Here is a 26,266-nt window from a genome sequence, read left to right on the forward strand (position 1 = left end):
TGTAATGTGAGTAAATGTGTTTCAGAAAGCAGCTTAGACAAGCGGATTTTCCATATGTAACAAAGAGGACTTACAAGATATGAAGCATATTGATTCAAGATTTTATTTTGTAAAAATTGACATGCCAGACTGCTGCTTAGGTTTGAATCTGTTACATTCTTCCTACTAAAATAGTTTAGTGTTCCAAAACTATTTACAAAACCATCACATTACTGCTGAGTACCATCTGTAGGATTAGCCACAGCAATGAGAAACAGATGTAAATTGGAAACAGAAGACAAATCTTGTGTACAATTATTTACCTGTGTTCTAAAAATTGTTTATTTTATAAATAAATTTAACATTTACAATTAACTACCTATTATTTTTGTCCAACAAATGTTATGCTGAACTGCATTAAGGATACTGTGCACATGCTTTAACAGACATGTAATGCTGAAGTAGTTTATCAGTTTATAATCTTAACAACATTTCTTTAATAAAGAGCAAGGGCGAGTTAATATTGTACGAGCTTGGTACTCAGTATAAATTAACTGTCAGGATCAAGTTTACAGGTATTGTACCTGTAAAAACAGCATATGCAGTTTAAGGAATCTGTGTGCTAATCTGGAGCAGTATACAAACTTATAATTAACGAAACCGTTTTAATGTTTGTGAATGGGATGTTTATTTCAGTTTATATTAACATGCGAACTTCATGTACCATTCACAACAATCTGTTTGTAAATCAGTTTGAAGTCTTACACCATAGAATGCGTAACTTTCCAATATGATGGTCTCTTACAATAACCACTGAAATATATCAGACTCAATACTTTGAAGACATAACAAGGCAGAAGGATTGTAAACTTTTTATTGTATTTAATTCAATAAGATAAATTACATTTGTTAAGAAATTTAAGGGCTAATATTCTACATATAGTAATAAAATATTCCATCTACACAGAAATATTAGTTAATTAAGTAACAGACTGTTAAAAATAGACATTTTAACTGTTTTAAGTTACAGAACACATGCTGTAATAAGACAGTAACAGAACAAGCCATTGAACTATTCTAAATAGTTTTCCAAGTAGGAGGAATGTGCTTCAGTTTATAATTGATTGTGGAAATGAATCTTCTCCCTCCCCCATTTATGGAAGCAATTCAATTTATGTGCAGTTTAGACTGCTGCTAAAATTCACTTAGTCTCTTGCAAAGAATTTGGCTCTGCAAACTGCTTCCACTTTTACAGTCTAAAATTAGGCAGCAATAGAAGCCACCATTCAGGACAGTTTAGGAAGATCTGTCGAAGGCACCACTATGGGCACAGTTTCACAACCTACATGTGTCGAGTGTTGCCAAAGTTGATCCCATGTTGGTTCGCACCCTTGTTGCTGCCATATTGCAGGCTTATCACACTGTGACTAGCACGCAGCTGCTCCTCTGTGAAGTTCCGTACATTCTTCTCAGCCTCTTTTGGACCAATGCCTGGTTTACCAAATTTCTCTGCCTACAAAGTAAAGGAGTAATGTCAGCACTAAAATTTCACAGCTCACAGTAAGTCTAAAATACAAACTTATCAGAAAATTTAATTTAGAATGTTTGTATATTACGATATTTTTGTAGCTTTCACTATGTACGTGACATTTAGGTACCTTTCTTCCCAATGACTGTATGCAAATGACTACAGAATTAAGGTTCTGTCGCTCCCACAAGTCTACTGTCTGGAATGTTTCCTGGGCAGGCACACCCATTTGGCGAGCAACTTCAAGGAACTGGTTTATATTCTCCATGCATTTGAATGCCATTGTGCTTTGATTTATCTTTTTCACAGATCCTGGCTGAATATGGTTAACAAGCCTGCAAATTATTGAAAAATTAGTTCAGACAAAATTTGACATGTATGTTAAGTCTTACTGTTACAGTTGTGGCACATCCACAGTAACATACCTGCACAGTACAGTTCCATCCTTCAATGTGTCATAGAAGTTGTCCATATCACCTGCCACATTTATGTCCTCTCCAGTGATCACCCTGATCCATTCTAAGCATTCTTGTGCAAGCTCTTCACTGTACTTGCTGTTAATCTGGAAGAAAATACAGTGAGATTAGTCTCAATTACAGTGAAGTACTACAGTTTATATTTCATCTGAAGGCATCTATTCGTTTCCTTTTGAAGTGCATTGACTATCTCAAACATGTACACTGAGTGAACAGCTGCGACTTATCCAGTATCTGAAAATTTATCCTACTCAGATACTGAGCACAAGAAAAACTAAGTGCTAGAAATTTGACAGTCTTTCAGTTCCATTTGTCCTATGAATGTTGAGTAGCTTGTTTTGCACTATGATAGGCCAAGATACAGCAGAACACACCAGCCATATTTGAAGTAGAAAACACACACACACACACACACACACACACACACACACACACACACACACACGAAACTATTAGTTACCTCTGGCCGCAGTATTTTATTTATATACTGTATGGTCTGACAATACAGGCAATTATTTCATGAACAGCTTAACGTACTGGCACAACGTGTTCAGTATATGACAGTCTGCAAATTGAGGATTGAGGGGGGGGGGGGGGGGGGGGAAATCTGGTGATGGTGCTACTGCGAGCAACTGAACACCTTTAATAGAATGTGGCATGAGAAACGTTTACTTTAAGAATGGCACAAACAGTTCAGAAATTATGAAGCCCATGTACCGCTCAGTTACCCGAAGAAAAATAAAATAAGACGCGTCGGCGACAATGTCATTAGAAACTAAGCACAAGCTCAGGATGGCGAATTATATCTTCTGTGCACTTTGCAAAGAATCATCCTGCCATCATTCTTTAACGGTGTAACGAAATTATGGAAATTTGGTTGGCCGGACAGGAATTTGAATCTCCGTACTCCCGAATTAAAGTCTAGTGTTAGTCACATCGCACGCTCAGTAACCCACGATTACGCCGCTTCGCTGACGAAAGCATAGTTTTTCTTGGAGCGCTTCCGACCCAGAGCATTCTTAAGTCTATAGTTGCCGTTCTTCCCTATTCAAAAGCGATCTCAAATCTGTCTCATTGCTTTAGTGTTTAGACATAAAGAGATTAAGAGAGTACTACTTCCGTACAATACACAATCAGTAGGCCTACCGTCATGCCACTGTTACAGGTTTCCAAATGCTAGTGCGTTATACGATATGTTGACTGTCTTTACAACTTACAGCGCTTCCAGTCTGAAAACTATGTTCCTGAGGCTTAATTTCCGTTTGGTGTATTACTTTGATCCATTGTTTTCTAAATTTTACTGCTTTGGAGAAAAATACTCCGCAGTAGCGGAATTTGGGTATTGTTGAAAGAACTACACTCGAATTTAGAACGTAACTAGGGGAAGGTGTCCCGCGTGTTACGTATCTTTAATGTCAGTATAACAATGAATTGAGCTTACAACCCATCAGTGCGTATAAATGAAAAAATAATTGAAAGTTCGTGGAAAAACCGGTGTGGCGTGAGCAGCTGCAGACGTTGCGACGCTGCCAAAGGTGGCGACAGCGAAAGTGCGCGCCAGCGTGTGAAAGTATGCAACGCCGCCGCTGGCTTCGCACCTGAAGATTCCTGCAGTCCCCACCGAAATGGCTCGAGCGGCAAACGTTGGGAAACCGTTGTGCAAGTCATTGCCATTAAGAAAATGCTGTATCTTACGACCCTGTTAGTACCTTAGAGCCTTGTCGCAAGAGCTTGAAGTGCCTGGCGCGGTGAGTTCCACGTTTTACGATTGAGATGGTATGCGTTTATCTAAGCTATGGTAAGAAGTAATTTGTCGTGACCGTTAAACTGCACCACTAGTACCAGCAGTGATTTAGCAACAGATAAACGACTACACCGCCTCCGTAACGCATGAGCTGTAATTAATCCACCCGCATTAACCTCAGTCACCAACTTCAACCTGTTGCTTAGACTGTTACATGGGCAGCACTACACTAACGGTATATTTTATAAATAAATTAAAACATGGGTATGGTATATTATTGGCGACACGAAATGTGTAATCTGTAATTCAGCTGCAGCATTAACGCCTTACCCAAACGAATAATTTTGAACCTTGCATCCATTACTCAACAAATAACATAGAAAATCAATGTAGTATGCCAAATAATGACAAGACTGCATTCAGTCATGCAGCAGAAATATAGAAACATACTACGGGTAAACTTATTCTGTGGCTGCTATTATACTACACAATACATTCGTGACTGATCTGTAGCCCAAACGCCTCAGTTCATTTCAAAATGAACTGAATCATTAAGTCAAAATACAAAACCACTGAAAACGTGGCAACCTTAGTACCGAGCCAGAATGGCGTTTCCCTACAGAGGGGGCGCTGCAACGAAATTTCTTGTCTTAACTACATTTAGGATAAGGGATTATCACGGCATACTTTCCAGGGGCACTGATTGACTTATTTAAAGCTAAGACTGTCTTCGAAATATCCTATCTCTCACGGATGTTACTTCAAAATGCCGCCTGTAAGTAGAGAGCCAAGTTTTGTATGGGTTAAGATGGCTATGTATACCTGCAGTTTATTTTAATTACCTTCCTGTAAATCTTTTACATGATATAGGAATTTTCGTAAGTGTAATGAACATGCAAAGTCCGTGTAATACAAACTTACTCTCAAATGCACTGAAAACAGCTATTGATATTTTGTCATGAACATTTACATAAATGTTAGAACAATTTTACACACGTTTGAAGTATTCATTTATGTCAAACTTTTGGTTAAAAGGTAATTTTTAAGCTCAGTCTTCAATTTTACGTCATCTGTTATTTCCTCTATGTACACTGTCAGCAGTATTTCAGCTGTGACGAGCATTTCGATTAAGTGAACATTTAACTCCATATACAGATTAGGTGTAACAAAAATAGTTTTAACTACTTTGGCCCGTTAAAAGAGCAACAGCGACATTATCACTCGACCACGCCCTACAAGGAATGAATAACGTCTCGCCCACGACGTTATCAAAGACTGAGCACAAACTTTGATAAAGGACAGGGAGGGGGGGACTATCAAGGAACCATGTCAACATTTACCTTAATCCATAAAGAAACAGACAAGCTAGGACTGACAGACAAGAATCAGCTTTTATTATCCTTAATGGGTGTCCCAGTATTCTACACACTGAGGCAAGTCGCCAGTTTCCATTCAGTAAGCAGAATATTAGGGAACTCAACCACAACCACCTCCTCATCATCCAAACTTGTGCACTTTAATCCATTTATGGAGTGAAATCTCCAAACACTGAAGTGCTGTAGCAATCGAGTTCGAACTTTGATGCGAGAGTTACAGCATCGTTTCTATCATACTTCAGCCTGCCACCATTGCCAGATACCAGTTTTAGGTAACAATTGTGAACTTCCAGATAACGTTTCCCTGTCCCAGCAATATAGTTACAGTGTGAGGAGTAGACACATGGGCAATTAATTTTCACATTGAACTGCCCTTAATTATTTTGTTGCTGTGAAGGCTCAATTACAGTAACAATATGGCACTTACTGGGCTCCACTGAATTCCAGATGTCTTACCTCTGCACCAAAAATCAGCAAACAAGAACATTTTAAGATGTTCGTTTGAAGGTACTGGCAAAACGGATTGGAATAATGTTACTTCGGCGACAAAACAGCGAAACACCATTCAACATGCCTGTAGTTACGAAAGCTATCGAATGAGACAACTGCAGTTTTGCTTGTTTGTGTAGTACAAATAAATATGGATATGACATGTAAACAATCTCTCCAGCTTTTTAGAATATCGAGAAACTTGATCCGCATTTACGCGGCGTCAGGGGTGAGGTGGTATAGTTGGCAGGCTTGAGGCCGGCCAGCATACCGATGCCACGAATGAGTCAGCGAGTGCGTCACACACCATATACAGCCCAGCAGCATTGTGGGACCGCGGCCGTCTAGTTCCGCGTATGGCTCTTATCATGAGACGTCACAAGCTACAGTCATGTCCATATTTAGGCGTGTGGCAAGACTGCTCCACGTGCCTCCGTCTGGGAAGCGGTACTCCTAGGCCTTTCGTCCGCGGGCCGTTTGCTAACAAGTGAGCAAAACACAGCTGTCAATTTGTACATGCTTTGCTCGATTACAGGACATACCTCATTGCAGTGTTGCTTTTATGAGGGAACGCGTACCCCTCAACTTTCCTGTCTGCAAAGGAACTTGTTTACGTTATTTAAGAATTTACAAGATTGCCAGCGACTTTACGAATGTGTATTTTATTTCGTGTTTATAGTCTCACTATGAACGATGTCAGTGCAGTCTGTGGAGCGAGAAACTATAGTTTAAATGTTTCGAACGATTCGAAGCAATAGGCAGCCTTTCTCGACAGCTGAATTACTGCAACCAGTGACAATCTGCTTTGCGAGTGAGGTGACACTGGACACAGCATACTTTGTTGTTCGCTTACTGTTCCATTGTTCGTTGTATGCGTTATTTAACTGTGTGTAGGCTTCTCGTTGCAAGGTAGCTTGGAGGCTCAGGTAAGATGAGCCTGAGAACTAATTCTCAAAAAGCAGAAACTCTCATGACAGCTTCAGAAGATAAAAGCACAGAGCCAAGTTTGTCAGTTTACAGATGCATGTAAGACGGTTTACTGAAGTGCGTCACTGAAGTTTAGTTATTTAAAAGAGCATTCCTGTCCAGCCACTGCAGCTGATTCAACCCAGCGACTGCTTACGCTCCTTCTGCATTTCCATTATAGCTGACATTCTTAGACAAATGTAGCTTTATAAAAAGCTTAGAAAGTTTCTACAGCGTAGAAATTTCAGTTGCATGTTGGCCTCCTTGGTTGTGTGTCTCAACTACCCATCGTAACAGTCTTCGTCACTACGGAGACCAGTGTTGCCTGTCTGGCCTCGGGACTGTGACGCTTTACGTCTAACTTTATTGGAACTGTGTGTGTAATTCTACTTTGATTATTACAAGAACAATCGAAGTCACAAACGCATGGGAACTGTTTCAGTCAGAAAGTAGCTGTAATAATGAAAATAAGAATACAGATTTAAGTAAGTTAGCGGCATAAAGCGTTAATCGCAAGACCAGTGACAGGAACTACATTTTCGGATATGAAACTTCCTGACAGATTAAAACTGTACCGGACCGAGACTCGAGCTCGGGACCTTTGCCTTTCGCGGGCAAGTGCTCTACCAACTGAGATACCCCGCGAAAAGCAAAGGTACCGAGTTAGAGTCTCGGCCCGGCAAACCATTTTAATCTGCCAGGAAGTTTCATATCAGCGCACACTCCGCTGCAGAGTGAAAATCTCATTCTGGATACATCTGATGTCTAGTTCTCAGACACGATGGATTGCTGATAACTACAAGGATCTGAAGATCCTCCAGGGAGATTTAACCTAGTTACACTATAATCATAGCTAAAAACTGGAAAATGAAAGATACAATTTTTTTTAAATGTAATTGAATATACAATCAAACCGCAGTGACGTTTCACCGGGCTATACCTGCTTTGTATACGCACTTTGTTGCGAAACGTGCATCATCAATATTCATATCCAGCGAATCCTTATTACACTTTTATTACACGTTAGTACGAGTACACCACAATGATTCTTTTTCCCTTTCCTTTGAAAACACGTCTGGTAGCGTAACAAGTGTGGTCGAAAAATGGATGGAATTAACCGTTAATGTGCTTTTTATTCAAGATGGGTCTTGACAAAGCGAGCCGGGCTTTACTCTTACAGCTGTTTTATCGAAATAGCTGTAGTGCTTGTGCTCTTCCCTAGTATCGACGCACTGAAGGAATACCGAGAGGCCCTTCCACAGCGAAGTTTAACATGATTCTGAAGCTCGAATTAACTGTATTTGAGCAATTTCTTCTGGTAGGCCGAGGGCCAACTGCGCCACAAATTGAGGTTATTGTTAGCATGGGTGATAATGCTGGAGGCAATGGACGCTCGATCTTTAAGCAATGTAAGCTGTTTGTCACGACAGCTTAACGTTACATGGCCTAACGTTTGCAAATTGCTGCCAACAATGATTTGTTTAATGGTACTTACTGCAATTCAGGCTATCGCTGATGCAGATTGGCGTCACATTGAGCACATGGTACGCAATTAACATGTTACCATCACGTGGAAATTTAAATAGTTTCTTTTAGTTTGTTCCTTATTTCTCTTCCGCCCACCCCTACCAATGTCTCCACCAAGTTTCATTATCTTATCAGCTCTTGTTTTTCGGTGCCCTTAGAAGTAGCGAAGGTTTGATTATAACCACCCTGCACTTTCGATTACACCTTTCATACCGCAAATCTTCAGACATACGTCAATGTAGACCTAGTTCAGAAATAACATTCTGGCGCTGGCTAGACAGTACTGTTAAAATACTGAAAGTATTGTTATTAAGTCGCATTTTCATATACGCCTGACAAATTACTGTGATGCAAGTTTTCATCAGCCTTTGTATTTGCTCCGCGACATACGATTTCATCAGATGCTCGACGTTTTATATTTAAATTACGAGTTAAATACTTCGTGAATTTTGTACGTATCTCTTAAAAACTGGTTGTGGCTTACACGTGGATTCGTTTGGAGCAGAGTACGGTCGACATCACGGGAACTCCAGGTATGCAAGATACAAGAGACCCTACTCAGACGATGCGTTCATGTCTTCCCGGTATTGTAGCGGTGGAACCAGCGGAAGAAATGCATTCCGAGGCCCGGTCGGGTCCGCATTCCACAACAGCTCAGCCGCCTCCGTACACTGGAAACCAGGTGGGGGCACCTTTTTCTGCTTCGTTTCCAGAGTTCGAATCTTAATTACGGGTGTATTCTGACATTTAACGATCTTTCAAGACTGTACTCCGAAGAGTGTTTGCAACTCTGAACAAGAACACTTTACCCTGCTTTATACGTATTGACTGCAGAATAATATTAACGGGTTTGTCGACTTGTGTTTGGAAAATAATATGGAATGAATTTTAAACTGTCCTCATGCAGTGTCTCAAACGCCCACCACCAGTTTTTCTGAGTCGTGCCTGTCAGTCACCACGTGGAAACATTGGCAACAAGCGAACGATATGTGGTTCCAGGTATAAATGCGTTAATTCGCTTTCAGTTCTATATTCACTCAGACTCGGCGCAATTTTTGGGCCGTGGAATTGTCTAAAATTATTTCATTCCGTAATTTACATGGGGTGAGGAGTTCCGAACAAGATGAGTTTTAGTACGATGGAAGTTGAAGGGATAAAGCATCAGAGTAAATCTATGTCATGGGAGGAACATCGATGACTGAAAACTGCAAACTTCTACGTCAGCATCTGTCTTCTGTACGTTATACCACGTGACTTCAATTACTATCTTACTCATGTCGTCCCAAAATACGAACGGCTAATTGTCAGCAAAGACGGTGCATGGTCCTGGTTTCCTGCAGACATTTCTGCTGCGGTACACGTAACATCTACATTAAATCCGCGCGCGAACTGGAAACTTAACGCCAAGTTTCAAGTACGCGTGACAGTATGGCTATTGTGGGCACAACTAGATTTGAACGATTCACGGTAAAATGCTGGCGGTGGATGGACGAAGCAGTATCACGTGCAGTCGCAATGAACTGGTCCCAGCAGTTTGACCAAAGTAGCAGAGACGAGGCTGATAATCAGGAAGCAATTCCACCTATATGGACCACAGACGACAAAGCCCGTGCCACGAGGAAATTATTCACAGCAATCTGATTATCCGATGAGGACGTTCACATAACTGTTCTCGAAGGAGTGCTTGACCGTGGAGCGGATTCTGTAGTTAAGCATTTCTACGAATGGCAGAACGTTCTGGAGGTTTACAGGGTGACTGTCGGAAAAATGGTATCACCTATAAGTCACTTTGAAGTGAACTGCAGTATTCAAGAAAGTTACTTTGCATGCCAAAAGACTTTCTAAGTCTCCTCGTACATACATTGCTCATTGACAAATTTACAAGGAATCTGCTACACCATGTGTCGTTTTCGCTTTGTGATCGAATCGAATTAACGTTTAACCTTTCAAAAGAAATGCACGATACATTCCTTGTTCGAGTATCCGCAGAAATTCTTCGTCACCGATTCCCACGAGTATCTTATTGAGATTCCCTTTGCCAGAGCGTCTAAGCTCTGAAAATCAGTGGCACTATACTGATCGAATTACTTCAGTCCACGCGATGTTTGAAACTGCCAGCGAAACTTCGGTCCGTGGCGTGTGGAAGTAGTAGTTTGCACCGAAGTCGCGCTACGTGTGTGCAAGTCGAAGACTGGAAAGCAGTGGGCGGAAGGCCGTAGCGCGCTGGTCAGCCCTGCAGCCGCCCCGCCGGCGCCAGTGACGTGGCCATGGCTGTGGGTGCGGCCCGCCACGCAAGGAATGCTCTAAGGGCAGCCCGCCCCATTCATCCAGTTTAAAATAAATGTCTAAGAACGGACGCGAGGGGGGCGTCACCAGGAAGTAAGGCAAACAGGGAATGCGGCTCGGGACTACGCCCCATTTCAGTCTTCTGCCGGTGATGGACTTCGTAGACATTTTCGGTAACTTTCCATGTTCGGCAACTTCACTGTTCCGCGTTTACGGGCTATCCAGATTTCACGAACTAACCGAGCACGCTGAAAAGTAGTGCCTCCCAATTTTTATTATAGTTTCAATGTCTTGCCACCAACTGAAATCCACAGACCAATGAAAGCTACGTACGGTGTTTTAAGTGAACGGCATCGTAGGGCATCCGACGAATCATTTGCAAAGGGTTGATTAACTCGTCAGAAAAATCGTCGGATAACAGACACGACTTTCAAGTGTGGCGTGTGTACAGGCCATCATTGCAGAACTGCGGTACGGTGGGTGCTACGAACGTTCACTCTCGACAGGAGATTTGACATCTGTCAACAGTTTATCACGCGTTTTGAGCGTGAGCGTAATGGATTCGTTAACATTGTGACAGGTGATAAACGTTTCACCACTGTGACCCCTGAAACGAAGATAAAATCAGTGCAGTTCCGACAAAAAGAAAACCAACACCGGCCGATGAAGTTAGCGGCCATGCCATCAGCATGCGAAGTCTGTCTTCTGGGATTTTCAATATTTAGAGCATTTTGAATTCATGCCTATAAAGCACCACAATCTCGGCAATGTACTACGAAATCTTTAAAATATTGGAAGCACGAATCCGAAGAGTTCGTCCACATGCGGAGCGTCCTCTCCTTCAACCATGTCAATGCCAGACTCCACACACGAACGTTGCGACATCTGTACCAATCCGACGCCTTGGGTTGACGGAACTGTCATTCTCTATATTCTGACTTGAACCCATCCCATTTTCATGTTTCTAAAACGAACACCGAGGACTTTGCTTTGATAGTGATGAAGCGGTGCAAGCACAGGTGATGAGGCTGTCAACCAAAGCCAACGTTCTAGTGACGGTATCAACAAATCAGTCTCGTTGGGAGGAAATGTGTTCATCGCCAGAGTGACGATGTTGAGAAATAAATACGTAGAATGTTGATACAGTGTTAAGAAGCTTAGCGTTTTCACAAATTCTGAGGCATTACTTTTCAGCGCGCCCTGTCACATGTCGACTCTGCACTTCGTTTAAGCAGCATTTTCGTTGCCTCGTAATTACTGTTTCGCCACGCGCTGTTTACAACGTATATTGGTTGTGAAATCAGAGGAGCTTCGCCACCTGGAAGCATGTGAAGTCATGCAGTGCCTCTAGGCTGGACAGTGGCAGGCCGCTTTATGGCGGGTCAAGGCTGCACTCTACGTCGACGTAAGCCATGGCGCTGGCGCTCACCACTAAATATATCGCGCCCTACGCTTATCAACGCTGCCGTTATCAGCGCCTCCGGTACATTCCATAGCTAGCTGGCGTTGTCGAAGTCTACTCCCTACCATTTCACCACACGGGAGTACAGTTACGCAGTGGTACTACGACTTAAGGACATATCCTGAACTGCAACTGAGGTAAATATCCGCAAGGGAACAAAAATTCTGAATCAAGTTCCTAATGCTGATGCGTTAGAAAATTTCGTTCTTTTGCTTCGTTCACACTATCCAGGGGATTCAACTTTCTCAGAAATAAAGTTCTTTGTGTTTAGGTCATGATCTCAACTTAAGATGACAGTTGCAACGTATCTTTTTTCAGCTTTGGCAGTTATAGAATTAGTTACTACGTCAAATATTTGCTCCAGCAAAACTGATTTGTTTACATTAACCGTAAGAATACGTTACGCTTAAGCCTTTGCCTCCCCTCCGGCTTCTAGTGCTCTTTTTCATTGCTGTCAATACTTCAGTTATTTTGAAGGGTTGTAATAAAATGAAAACCCCATTACACGTCAATTGAATGCAGTATCTTTCAGGGGAGTTTATTCCTTCGCTCACTGTGGCGAAAATAACCTTTCTGTAAGTGAAAATTTAACTATTAATCACGTAAGTCATTTTAAGGCTTCGAATTGTGAAATTTTAGAAAGTATTGAAGCTCAGTCCACACTGACAAAAGCAATTTATTGTACAAGGTATTGCAGCAGAGTAGAACACCAGTGCCTTTTAATGCAGTTTATTTCTTGGCATTTCTGTTTAATGAAATTTTTTCGTGGAGTATCAACAATGCGGAGCCTGGCTGAAGATTTCTGTTGTGTATGTTTTCGTAACGAGTAACTACAAAACTTATCAGGTGGAGCAGTATGGCGGAACAGTTTTCTAGTGTTCGAACGATGTTACAGTACACAGAAAAGTGACTGCTGACGAAAACGCAACAAAGTATCATCCTAAACATCAGATTCGTAACTCGCGCAGTCCCTATAGGCGTTCTCGTCGTACGAACCGCGGCCCTTGCTGCGGTGGGCTGGAGTAGCTTTTAATAATTCTGAAGATTAGATTGGAAACCTAAGTATAATGAACTGTTAGGAAAATTAACTTTACCAACAAACGATCGGTTGATATGGAACTAAGGTACTACGGAATCGTCAATCTGGCAATGAAAGTAAGGGCGTTGGGGAATAAAAATTGCGAACGGGGTCGGAAAGTATCACAAGCAGGTTTAAATGAATGGTGTTATGCAAAGGAGATCGTAGAAGGAAGGCTGAAGAAGCTGAATCAAACTGGTCATCGCGCTGAAAACTAAAGTGTGCATGGCGACTTACGTGCCTTAAACTGGGCAAATGGAAGGCAATATCTTTAGGAAGATACTCTTGCAGGAAGCAAAAGAAATTACCTAACTTCTGGCAGCAAACTCATACCGAGATTCTCGATAAATTTAAATCTAAATATTGCTTTTAAGTACAGCGTGACGCTTCTTTTGATGCGCATGTAGTATTCGGACGAATAATTTATTTTAAACGTTTTTATTGTACCTTTCAAACATACGAGGCGGATGCTGATTGATACAGAATCGGTCTTGCAGGAAACAAAGGTACGAAGCAGGCCGCTACTTTATGTAGCTGTCTGAAATGGGGTGACAATACTATTTTTATGATTCATAATTCAAGTACTGCACTTTGGACTGTTGACGTCGACGCATGACAACTAGATACAAACCAGTCCTCAGTAAAAGCGAACTTAAATGCCTTTAAATCATACAAGTCATGAATTTCAGTATATGTTAAGACAGAGGTTGTCACTTTATTTTTAGTAACACAGCGCAACAGCATTTACACACCGTGAAATCGCAGCACTGTAGTACCTGAGGACGCTTATGAGTATGAAACGCGTTGTGAAAACAAGAGAAATTTAACTTTTAATTTCACAAATATTTGTTTCCTACATCCGACAATATTTATCACTGTACCTTAAATTGCTAACTTCTTTGTCTTTTGATACCCAGCTAAAAATCTTACAGCTCAGGGATGTTCTGAACTCGAAACTAGCAATTTTCGTTTATACAGACATCAGTAAGTACAGGCTGGTGTGCTATACTAGCCACCGTATACGGTTACGTGGTGCGATGCATCGCAGTCTGATTCGCAGCCTTTGTTGCGGCAAGGCGCACGGTAAGGAAGCTTGTGGTCTGGCCGTGCAGGCGTGGCCTATGTTGCCGCGTCTCCCCAGAAGGCAGGGCCCGGTATCTTCTGTTTACAGGGCACCTAAAGCACGCGTTATCTCGCACCGACCGCCAGTTGGGACCAGACCGCTCGCAGCCATTACCGCTAAATATAGCTATATGAGCCATATACAGCTCTGCCTCACTGTCAAGACCTCACAGGTGCTGTCGGCTGCCATAAAGTGAGTTGACCGCAGCCAAATCTTACTGCACACAGACTGAGCAAACCTAACATTCGATTTAGTTTTCCGCTTATCCTCCACTCATTTTTCTAACGATTTTATCCATTTGGGTACTGGTGTTCAGTTTCCTGCACCAGTGACAATCTTAACGCCCAAGCAAACGCTTCTTAATCTTAAGAGCTCATTCTTAAACCACAACCTCTCCAAAACTACGTCTTTCAGGCTTTTGTCTTACCGCAGCCTATTCTTATTAAATGAGAAAACTAAAAACCCACTATTTTGTCCTACATGGTCTTCGTTTTACGCCACTTGAAACGGCTGACCTTCACTGTACTACGTCTGTTACAGCACAGATGTAATAGCAGCCACATCTTCACACTTAAATTTGGTACCTAATAAGGTAATCTAGCCGAAGATTTCTTCCCGAAGCCTTTACGTTACGCTACTGCAACAGGATGCACATAGTTTTCTATCGGTTCATACGAAACCCACGTTTACCTGCATTACAGCCAAACTCTGCAACTTACCAAAACTGCCAGTCTCATCAGTATACATCTGCAACTAGCAGCGGTCTATTTTCTCTTTACCAGTCCCCATAACATGCCAGCAAGTCATTCTAGGAGTCTAGTAATGTTAAGCTGAAGAGTATTACATTACTAAATTTAAAGAAACTTAGTAAATATTTTAACTTAAAGACAGTTTTTCTTTAAACTATATAAGAAGTTTCGATTGCAAGTACTTTTATTCAGAAAAAATAAGCTAGCTAAAATTTAAACTTTCAGAAAGAAAAGTCGTCAGTTGTAGGCACAGAACCAGAGTCGATGCTATTTGGTCGAATGTAAGCGGTCTAATTCTAGTCAAATTTTAGGGTGAGCCGATTCAAGCTAAGTTAAACGACAAAACGTCGTTTGTCTACCTAAGAAGCAAGTTGGGAAATTCGTGTACGATCAGTTGCCACTTGCTAGATCTTTCCTGACTTGCGAGGTTCGCGTCCTGCAGTTATCTTAGCTAGAATGTCTACAGCACGACAGCTGAAGTGAAAATCATGACAAAACTAAGAAGCCTTATGTATGAACACTCAAATTTGTTTTTATTGCACACCTTCAAGATCCGAACTTCACACTGGAGACATTTGCACTATCTTAGGCTTAAGACAACTTCCGCTAATCACTACACCGTTTCTTCCGAAGTGCCGTGTCACAGACACTAGGAACTTCATCAGTAAAAGTAATTCTTGAACGAAACACGCTATACCTACTTATTGCGATATCAAGCTTTCTGATCTAGGTTCCAACTGATCACTAAAATTTTACGCCAGCCCTCCCAGATAATCTGTGTGCGCTACAACTACGAGCTAATTCGGCCCACAAGGCTCTGCGAGGTATCCCACTGCATTCACTTACTGCTACAATTGAGTGATCCACGAAGTGGAGACCATTCTAGAAGCTTTTCAACTTGGGTAAAACTGATTTGGGGGAGGGGATCAAACAGCGAGGTCATCGGTCCCATCGGATTGGGGAGAGATGGGAAGTAAGTTGGCTGTGCCCTTACAAAGGTAGCACCCAGCATTTGCTTGACGCTATTTGGAGAAATCACAAATCCTTAATCAGGATGGCCGGACGCTGGTTTGAACAGTCTTCTTCCCAAATGCGAGTTCAGTGTGATAACTGCGCCTTTCTAAAAACAAAAAGATTGAGAACTTCCAGACTTTGTATTTTGCTGTCTGTTCCTGGACAACCTCTTTCGAAGAACGTGGGCACCACGATAAAATTTAGTTCAGACATGCAGTACGGGGCGAATTAAGCCTTAAAAACCACGCGAAATGTCAAAGTTTCCGAGCCGCGCCCAGACTACTGTTCATCAAGATCAATACCTCTGCAGCGTACCCAATACTTGGCACAACGCTCCGCCCTGCCATAGGAAAGGGACAATGTTCTCACCTATTTTGGGCGCTCACTCACACCACTGGATAAGTGAGATTGGATCATCTTTACATTATCTTTTTGCGATGAAAATGGTTAATCTCCTGAAAATTTACACCGGCTACCGTATGTTTCCGTCACCCACGTTCACTGTATAAAAATTACTGGAGTGGCATCTAGAGTGAATGTTAATATATACGAAGCGCTCTTTCTAAACCTGTGCTAGAACTTCAGTCTAGCTTGTGTTTGCTGTTAACGAGACGCTAAAACATTGTTTCCGCCCACTCGTCCGGAACTAATCAGCCTAAGGTAGGCTGACGGAAACTGCTTCCCGAGTCAAGTTTTCTGAGTCAGATAAAGTAATGGAAGACATAGGTAAAATTTAGACTGGACCAACAAGGTATCTTGAGAGCACCACTGAGGTTCCAGCGACCCACGAATGCTGCTACATTAACCGATAGGATATCTAACAGCTGCAGTAAAACGCTGGGCGTTGGGCTCTTAACGGTAGGCACTCCTGAGGCGTGCTGGCATTCAGGTCTGTGCACTCCAAGCAAAGACACTCCACACCACGACCTTGGACAGAGCAGCTGGCTGCAACGTGGCTGTATCGCAGTAGATTGGCTGTTGCTGCTGCAGCAGTATGCCGTTCTGGTTACTGCAGCCGCAGCAGCGGCAGAAGCAACTGCCCCTAGCTACGCACGAAGATGCTTTCGCAGAATCAAGTTAGAGCGAACAGTTCCTCTTCTAACATTCCGGCGACCTTACAGAAAATTTGCAGATGCCACCACGGAGATATTCCCATTACTTCGTTTATGAAGTGGCCATCCCAGTAGATTAATTTCCCAAGCAGGGCAGTTATGAAGCAGATTTTTGTATTATCGTTTTTATTGCTTTATTATACACTACGACCATAGGTTTCAAGAATAGTTAACTGCAAGGCAGTTAGCTTTTCTGGGCAGCTATAGGGAAATCTTAGGAATGAATGATTCGGTAGAAATCTTCTGATTTCTGTACGAAATAATTTCACTATTACGTTACTATGGGTACCTATGCCGCATTAATGAAAGCTAATACCAAATAAACTAACGTTTCCGTGATTTTTGTGTAAGAATTTACACAGTAGACAATTTTGCTAAACTTTAAATTTCAAGGCACATTTCTTTGTTAGAAACCACACGGTACCGGCATATATGATTAACATTTTTGTGCTTTTTGAAACTAGTCCTACTGAAATTTAGGGACTAACATTTGTAAGAGATACGCGTGATGTGTTGGAAACTATCCGGAGATTTACGACTTAGTGACTTAGTAATTATATTGAGGAAACTACAGGCAATCTGCGGGAAACAATATAGCGAAACAATTTGAAACCACTAAATTTCTTTGCTGCCTGGATTTGAAAAGCAGTTGTTTACAGGAGTTTCCTTTCTTAATCGCCCACGTCTGGGTGCTATCTAAAATATTCAGGACCATACATCTTCCGTTGTCAAAGGGCCAACTGAGTCAGAGCGTCAAAGATCTTTTACGGTATGCAACGCTGTTTCAACGAGGGCATACGTTATCGAGGAGATAATCTTATGTAGCAGGTTAGCGGCCACGTGTGAAAGCTCTCCTAGAAGGTTCTGCTGCCGCTGCAGCCACAGGATGTAGAAGCCCAAGGCGTGCGCAGGCAGCAACGCCCACATGCCCCCTCGCACCTCCACCGGACACTGGGAGAAGCGTGCCTCGCACCAACAATTATTCATCGAATTGTGCAGTGAAAATTAATCAGTTGAGGGTACGTTACTCACTACAACTACTAGTTCAGTTTCAAACGGGCCTGATGTTTTATAAAACTTCACTTAACTCTTCCATAAATATTAGCGACTTTCCCGTACTCTATACAATCCGAAAAAAACCATGCGCAAGTCTTCATTAATAAGAATTGACTTACGCAACCATATTTGCATAAGATCCATTACATTATTACAAGTCAAATGTGTGTTCGACACCTGGCAGCTGCACCTGTTTATGGAACGTACTGAAACAGTAAATGCTAGCCAGTTTCCATGAGGTTCTTATGCGGCTCAAATACATTTCATTCATCAGTTTCAGTGTATACATAAACTTGCCAGTTCTGTGGAAGAAAAATGTAAACCACGTTCTTTTGAAAGCCGTTTGAGTTATGTAGAAAGCTAACTTCTCTAGAGAAAAGTTACGTCGGCCAGCGGCGACCAAATGCTTTCTCCAAAAAACCCGTTTCCTGTGATTCCTGAAAGTAAGACGACAGTTTACGCCTAATCCAACAGAAAGTTGTCTTCCCACTAAATGCCTCAGTATGGAACGAGATATTTCACGAACAGTACGCAAAAGTACGTACGTTGTGCTTTGATATGCTGCTCCGAGCGGACACTGTAGTAAGTAATCTGCACAAGGAAACTACCATTCTTACCAAACGTTTATGCCGTGCTTTAGAAACAAACATTGATCACAGCTACAGGCGCCCTGAGAAACTTATGGGGCGGGCAGCGCAAGAATAAAATCGAATTGCCTTTTCATATGAGTTGGTCAGTTTCGAGAAGTGTCTTCTTCTGAGCCACGTAATACCATTTTTTAAACAAAAAATGGAATACGAAATCACTGAGAAGTTTGTGAGAATTCTGCAATGAATAAAAACTACATATTCCGAGGGGGGAGAGAGAGAGAGAGAGAGAGAGAGAGAGGCTCTTGCCGCCGTCAACCACCCCCTTCCCCTTGCGGACGTAAGTTTGTAGCTGGCTTCAGCTTCGCCGTCTATGTACCTAGCCGCGGTGAAGCGAGCAAACACGCACTAAGCAAATCTCAAATAGCTACTGCTTGCCGTGTAATAGTCTTACTATTTGACAGGCATCCACGACCTATGGTCAGTGAGGATTCACTTTTTAGGTAGTGCATAAAGTGCCTATTTGGGAATATTCCCCATTATGTAACCTGGGGAAATTATTAATTACACTTATGACTAAAAAGTGTAAATTACTAGGTACACTTGCATACCGTTATTGTAGGGAGACTGGACCGAACGTATTACACGTACATTAATCCGATATCTTCCCAGAGCAAGCGCTGGAAATGCTCTACGCCAACTTCCCCATGCTACCTGAAATAACGGTGACACGCTAAGCGCACTATGACTTACAATTCCAAATATTTAATTTTGTTACGTGAACTGAAATTTTAAAAATTACGTGAACGTTTCGTTAGGAATGTGCCATTAAGATTACCTCGTTTCTTAGGCATAGTGCATATCGAAGCATTTTGCATCATTAGAATGCTGGCGGTTAGAACAATCTACGAATGAACAAGTGTGGTCACGGAACACTTAAAGGGTAGTTATTTAGTCTGTTCTTGAGAAATGAAGTATTGCACGTTTTAGTCCAGCAATCGTAAAACAGTAGGCCAGACAATGAACAGTAAAGTTTATGCATGCTTTAATATCGTGAAGCAGTCATATTCAGCATCAAACTTCAGTAAACGTTAATAATGGTCAACAAAATTCGGGATTTTTCTTGATACTACCCAGAATTGGTTGCACCATTCGAATGTTATAGTTCCTTATGGAACCGATCAACACTGCACGTGTTCATTTCCCTCACCCAAAACAATTTGCGTACCGTATCTCATTTGTTATGATCAGTCAGTTGACACTGATAAAGCAAAATCTACTGCTTCGTCATCAGCAGTTTCCCAAAACTAACCATCGCACAAATACATAAATTAACCGCGAACGGTCCAGCGTGCTGAACGTCAAGCTACTGACTAATTGTTCAGTTACCTTAATGCTGTTGCCATATTTTGGTTCGGAGTATTAAGGGTGCAGCGAAGTGCTAAGCACGTATGTTCTTTTAAGCGGCTGCACGTGGCTTGGGAGTCGGCAGACAAGCAGCATACTCCCAATAAGTAAAAGTGGGGCAGCACAACCGTGACTCATGGACGGCGAGCCTAATACGGGCAAAATGCGAAGCGACGCACAAGGTTGCATTCCCTTTCACGATGCAAGATTCTTTCATTTTCGGCTGTCGCCGCTCCGGTCTTTGTTCTTTCGACTTTGTCCCATGTGGCAGCCGTACTTTTTTTGTCAAGGTCCTGAACTCTAAGCTGGCCAAAACATGTGACGTTAGCACCACAAGTGTCGCTAACGTCGCTCGACAGCTAGTTATTCACATTGCTCTCTACATGGGAAAAAATAGACCCTTTTTGAAACCCAGCTTGTCCCGGCATACCTTCTGGGGGTTTGACTTTCCATCGACCAGTCTGTGCGAGCTTCTGAACCGTTCGGAATGAAGCCCTTCAATTAGCTGCAGTTTAATGACTTGGAACCAAAGAAAGCTGTACCTTATGAAACCTATTCGTTAACTTTTTCGCGGAAAAACTATTTCCCTATTACACAACCGACGAAACTTAATTACAATGCGCCATTAGAATATAGCTTGCCAAAGTTCATATTTTGCCATGTTCATGTAATGTGTTGGGCCGAGAACTTTAGACGGGCTCTCGCGCACATACACTCTAAGAAGCAAAGGAAACCGCGAGAAATGCAACTTGAGGTTTCCTTATGGTGGCATTTCAGAAGTACGGGCTGTAAGTTGAAAGATTGAACTCACGAGCTGCACTATCATAGCTCTTCCTGAAAGAAAAATGATCAGCTAGGCAATGTCGACATTTACTGTCGACTGCAGCATCATGTGAAGTATTTCGTTGTCTTATTGCAATATGGAGGTAAACTGTGTGCATATAGTTCTGCTTTTGTCGTTTTTCCCTGCACGTGTTATTCAGCGCATTCAACATCGCACAACCCCTAATCCCGCTGCCATGAACGGGGACTGACCAATTATCTTAGATGTTTTTATCTAAAGCAGCTGGAGGCACTAATTTCCTTTAAGTTCCACAGTTGATGGTTTATACCTGAAGCTTAACCCGGTACCTCTAATTTGCCTTGGCACACTTAGAGAATCCAACAAAATTTCCGACGATTTAGATCTAACCAGAACTCCATGATCCACCCAACTGCTTCGCCAATACACTTATCTCTGAACTATTATCACGCTTTCACGCATTTTTTTTTACTGAATTAAATTTCGCTTGATGAGCTGATACACGTCTTGACATTAGAACAGCTGGGCGAGGATGAAGTAGGGCGACCGTCATTTGATCATGGTTTCAAGGAACATGACCAACGTCGGCCCTTACTGTACGGGAGGTTTCAAAGTTTTAGAGTGCAGAAGCGTGTAATAAGACTCGGTTGCCATGTACAGTAGAGATCAGCATGCCCAAACTTATTCAAAGGATTACATATAGTAACTACTGCTTCTCAGTAAATTTGTTCCTCGATGAATGTCAGTCCTGCGTCTCCTTTCACATTCCGTGAGCGAGGTAGTCTTTCTGGAAAAGGACGAACAGAAAGAAGACCATGTCCACAGTTGTATATATTATACGGAAACTTTTCGAGATTTTTGATCAGGGAATCAGCTATCGATAGTACATTGCAGGATTAATATTTATAACAGCGATCACTTATGAAATACACGGAACAGGTGGTCAATAAAGGATCCACGAGGATTAAAATTGCTATAATACGGGAGATCCCGGGAAGTATAGGAGAGTTGACCACCCTAGGATTAAGGCAATCAATGTTGGTCCGAAGTTAGTAACGAGCTGCCTTCTTTTAATTTAAAAGTATGTTTGGAGTATAGGTGACAGTTCTGGCTTTACAATGCCATTGGGAAGTGCTCCGTTTAGTACAAACATGTGAGTGAACAACCTATGAATTTGTTGCAATCTGAACAATTACTGTTAATCGCTATTGCCTTTCCTAACACTGCGGAGTATTCGTTTTGCGATTCCGCTGCACAGTGATATTTCAACATCAAGTTCATAGCCGTTAACACCCCCCCCCCCCCCCCTCCTCCTCCTCGAGAACATATTCCACTTACACCGGTAAGGTAGCAGAATGTCTTAAGAAATGGTGCTGTTAAAAACAAGTCTTATGTGAGGCTTGTGTAGGGAAACCTATGTTAAATAATCAGCCCCAGACATCTATCAATTATCTTACGAAGTTGCACCTGAATCAGGTTTTAAATGCTGCTTGTAGTTCTCAATGTTGGTTTAGCTAAGACCAAACAATACGCCATATTTAAGTGTATTTTGCACGAAGTAAGCCCTACCTAACCACCTTGCAAGGAAGTCCAGTTATACCAAGAAAATTTAGCTATAGTTAATGTGATGGAACTAATGCTGCACGGTAGGAGTAACAAGGAATAATTTCTCGGAGCTGACTTGTTGCTTTGACGCCTGCGATGCTATCGAGGGACTCGTTGCCTCAAAGAGGACAAGGACGCGCTGGCCTCGCGCCGCGCGGACAATCCAACCGGTTACCGCCGCCGCGTCGACAGCCACCATTCATAATACCAAGCGCACCCAAATTTCACACGCGTCATGTTTGGCCTATGTACCCTAACAGCGCTACTTGCTTTTGGAGTAGCGAGAGAAATTCCATCTGATTGCGTAATACAATGGGAACCAGGCACGGATGCATGAGATCTTCGCAAGATGTTAGATGGAAAGGGAACACTGACTTGGTTCTGTTTCTGATCTCTGGGTAGACAGATTAGGGTTTAATGTGCTGTCTAGGCGGTCACGGGGAGAAGCGAAATCTGAGGAAGGCTTGGAAAGGAGTTGGGCCGTGCCCTTCCCAAAGAGGAAAATCCTGGCTTTTGCCTTAAGCGTTTTGTGAAAATCACGAATTGAGCCTCTGTCCTCCCAAATACGAACCCAGTGCACTTCTCGCTTACACCTGTCTTAAGGCAGTCGCCAACTGGTTTCCAACTCGTTGCGTGCAATATGAACACATGCAATATTGCATTTGTGTGTCCGAAACCAAGTAGCAATTTTATTCTTACTCTGTCTTGCTGGTTTAACACCAGTACTACACTGCAACAAATTCATATTTTTAAGTACTGCTTTCCGCGTGGAGTATGGCCAACCTTCGCTTCAACTTAACATGTTTAGGCGAAGGAACGGCGCAGAGAACTATAGAATTGACAACAGGTTTTCAGCTTTAGAGCTCCGAGACAGGTCCAGTAAATTTCTACAGTTCTGACGTTGAAAAACGTTGTTACAGAATGCAGTTTAAGATACTACCTACAGAGTTTCGGCATTATCGAGTGTCTTCAGAAAGGTTATGTTGCCAAAGTTTACGTGCCAAGTTTTAAACAATTTGAGGAGTTATGGGAATATTCATTCCTGTTACAGAACTGCCTTACAAGAATAGCAAACAAGAACTATCTCGTGCGCCTTCAAGCTTCCAAGTAACCAAATTTATAGATTGTATGCTGAGCAGTGTCAATTATCACAAAGAACCCAGTGCCAAAACATTCATCCTTCCAAGCGTGAATTGTATTAGGAACGGGTTGGGGGGGGGGGGGGGGGGGGGCGGCGGCAGGAAAGCTAATGCGTGGTTTGTGCATAACGGAAAAAAAAACTGTTCACGCAGCCCCACACTTTGCTACACAACAGTACAAAACCGCGAAACTCACTGCAACACACTGTATAACAATACCGGAACAGTGGTGTTTAAGTGGAAGTTATCTGCACCCTCACGAGGTTAAATCAGAAAATCAGTTTCACAGTCTCATTAACTTTATTTAATCCGTTAGAAGTTGCTGGTAAAATATTTGGGGAGAAAAGGCGCACAAAGTATCACTTTACTATAGCACCTCTAATGTCCATTACCTTCCACACTGACTTTCCTGAATATTAGTCAACGTCGTGGTGGCTCCTTGAAAGATAGCATCGTATTTTCTTAGACCGTGCTTCCTGCGAGTTTGATGAATTAAGATTTTACTTTTATTCGGCACTGAATGAACTATTTCATTTCTTAGTTTCAAGTTCAGATACACATACCACCAATCTTCTCCGAACATTCCTGCAATCTGACTAATAACAGGCTGAAAGGAACTACTGTAACCTCTTAATATCCAGCCTGGTACAACCAATATTTGTTAGTTTTCGACAAACATATACAACGCTTACAAAGAAATAAGTTCACGGTTAGGAAAGGCTATACAATAATCCGACATAGCTGACCTGCGCAAAATTAAAGAAAAAACAAAAAACTAGTGTGCAAGAGCAGCACAAATGCTCAACGCTCGTGCATGCAAGCCGCGCTAACGAAGGGGAAAAAGAAAAAAAGTTACAAGCGTGCTAAGTTTGGTCAACCCTACCATCTGCGCATCCGCTTCCTCGCCTAGTTTACAGACTGAGGGGCAAGTTCCGAGCCTCGCTGGCTGCAGCGGAAACATGTCAGCAGCATATAATGCTGTCGGGCAAATGAAATCGTGGGCGTCGAACAAGCAGTTCAAAAAGACTGATGAGCTACAGTTCTAGGGAAAAATGCATTACCTTTACTATTTCAATAAGCGCTGTATTAACTTAACAGCAGCCACTGAAAGACGGAAAACTACACCAGTTTTATGAACCGAGGTCTATGCAGGGGAGAGGCGCCCTGAGATGGAAAAAGCATGCGACTAGGAGGAATGCCACAGTTTCTTTTACACCTCCATGTTCCGTCTTCTCCATCTCGCCTCGAGTTCCCCACAATAAAGATGCATAACGTTGGCCCCATACTGTGGTAAAAATTTGTATCTTGCCCGCAGGAAGTTTCATTATATCCATCTTCACTCGACTAACAAGTGTTACAAAGAGAACTTGAGTACTTTGAGTACATCATTTATCTGGAGCCCACTAATTCCGCAGTGCCATCTCTTATCATGCCGCTAAAAATTGCCTTTGAAGTTGTTGAAAATGCTAACCCCGATCTCCACGGTTTTCATAATTTACAGCGTATTTTAGTATGTCAAAACTTCATAACTTCACGATTATGTTATCACTCACTTATAAGCACTTCTGTTACGATATTAATGTCAAACGTTTCATCACACGAACTAATGCCTTTGTTTCCGAACCTGGTAACTGTGCTTCTGCTTCATACACTGAGTTGCATTTTGAACAGACTTTGTACGACTGGGCTATCAACTTTTATTAAACCTAGACCCGATGCAGAAAAGCGCGACAACCTCCCTGCTGTAACTTTGCTGTATCAAAGCAGACGCAGCTTTCAGCGCTGGCATAAACCACATTTCCACCACTCAACAATACTGCCACGTTACGAGGTGGCAACAACAAAATCATAACGTTGAAATGGTATTTGTTACTTTACCACTAAAGTGCATTCACTCCTAACACAAAAGCAATTAAAATACTCTGTAAGCAAATCGGCATTTTCACGCCGTTCATTATTCCACGGCAAAAACAAGCAGCGATAAACCAACAACACTACACAACATTGAATACACCAGCTTTTACCAGATAAGATGCACCGTAAGCGCGGCAGAACACCTCGCGAAACTTACGATGTTATTCACAAACACTTGCTCGAGAGAGATGACATTGCAATTTAAGCTCTTCCCACAAAAATGACTATATTGTTAATTACAGCAAGGTTAGTTGAAACGACTTACCTTCCTCTGGGCTTCAGCGGCAAAGCCGGACTTGGCTGCTCTGTTGTTTGCCATCGTATGTGCTTGCTCCTGTTCTCTATAGCAACACGGCTCACGCTGGAATGACAGTTACGCGCCCGGCGCTTCGAGTTATCGAACCCTCGTCCACGGTGACGTTCGCGCACACCATTGGTCCGAGGGCGGCGCGAGGGTGGGGGAAAAGCTTGTTTGAGCTCACTGGTTCCAGCAACAGCTACATCCTGACTGACGTCATCCTCTAACGTCTTCCCGCCAACTTTCAAACCGCTGAAGAAAGCGAGCGCGCAAAATTTATTACTGCCTTCGCATCGCAAAACATCTGTTATTTTTACTTTTATTTTCTATTTTAATTTTTGTATTTCTTGAACTCTCATTAAATTCGATGATTTCTTACGCTGCTGAACATTCGATATTCTGCAACAGCTGCGCAGCAAGTTGCCGATTCATATCACTTGCGTCAGGTCGTTTCCTTCCGTGCTAAGGAAAGAACTGTAAACTACGTTTCGTTTTTACGAACCGCTGCAAGAACTGTGTATCAAACCCTATTACAGTCATGAAAAATAT

The 26,266-nt window shown here is 42.3% G+C and overlaps 1 protein-coding gene across 1 annotated transcript; it reads right to left on the bottom strand.

Annotated features, from left to right (window-relative positions):
- Nucleotides 1–835: 835 nt before the first annotated feature.
- Nucleotides 836–25,854, bottom strand: LOC126298096 (myophilin). Its single transcript, XM_049989415.1, has 4 exons — nt 25,685–25,854; nt 1,933–2,069; nt 1,638–1,842; nt 836–1,492 (listed from the first exon to the last, which is right to left on the bottom strand). Exons 1-4 carry the CDS (start codon nt 25,736–25,738, stop codon nt 1,322–1,324), a joined length of 567 nt encoding a protein of 188 aa, XP_049845372.1. The 5' UTR covers nt 25,739–25,854; the 3' UTR covers nt 836–1,321.
- Between the last annotated feature and the right edge of the window lie 412 nt (nt 25,855–26,266).

The sequence above is a fragment of the Schistocerca gregaria genome, chromosome X, assembly GCF_023897955.1.
Source record: "Schistocerca gregaria isolate iqSchGreg1 chromosome X, iqSchGreg1.2, whole genome shotgun sequence".
NCBI lineage: Eukaryota > Metazoa > Arthropoda > Insecta > Orthoptera > Acrididae > Schistocerca > Schistocerca gregaria.

Bases quoted from the DNA above. Each gene is read 5' to 3' on its own strand.
- LOC126298096 (XM_049989415.1), bottom strand. From the start codon at position 25,738: ATGGCAAACAACAGAGCAGCCAAGTCCGGCTTTGCCGCTGAAGCCCAG. The intron at 2,070-25,684 runs GTAAGTCGTTTC...ATTTTCTTCCAG, and splicing joins CCGCTGAAGCCCAGAGGAAG to ATTAACAGCAAGTACAGTGA. The intron at 1,843-1,932 runs GTATGTTACTGT...AATAATTTGCAG, and splicing joins GATGGAACTGTACTGTGCAG to GCTTGTTAACCATATTCAGC.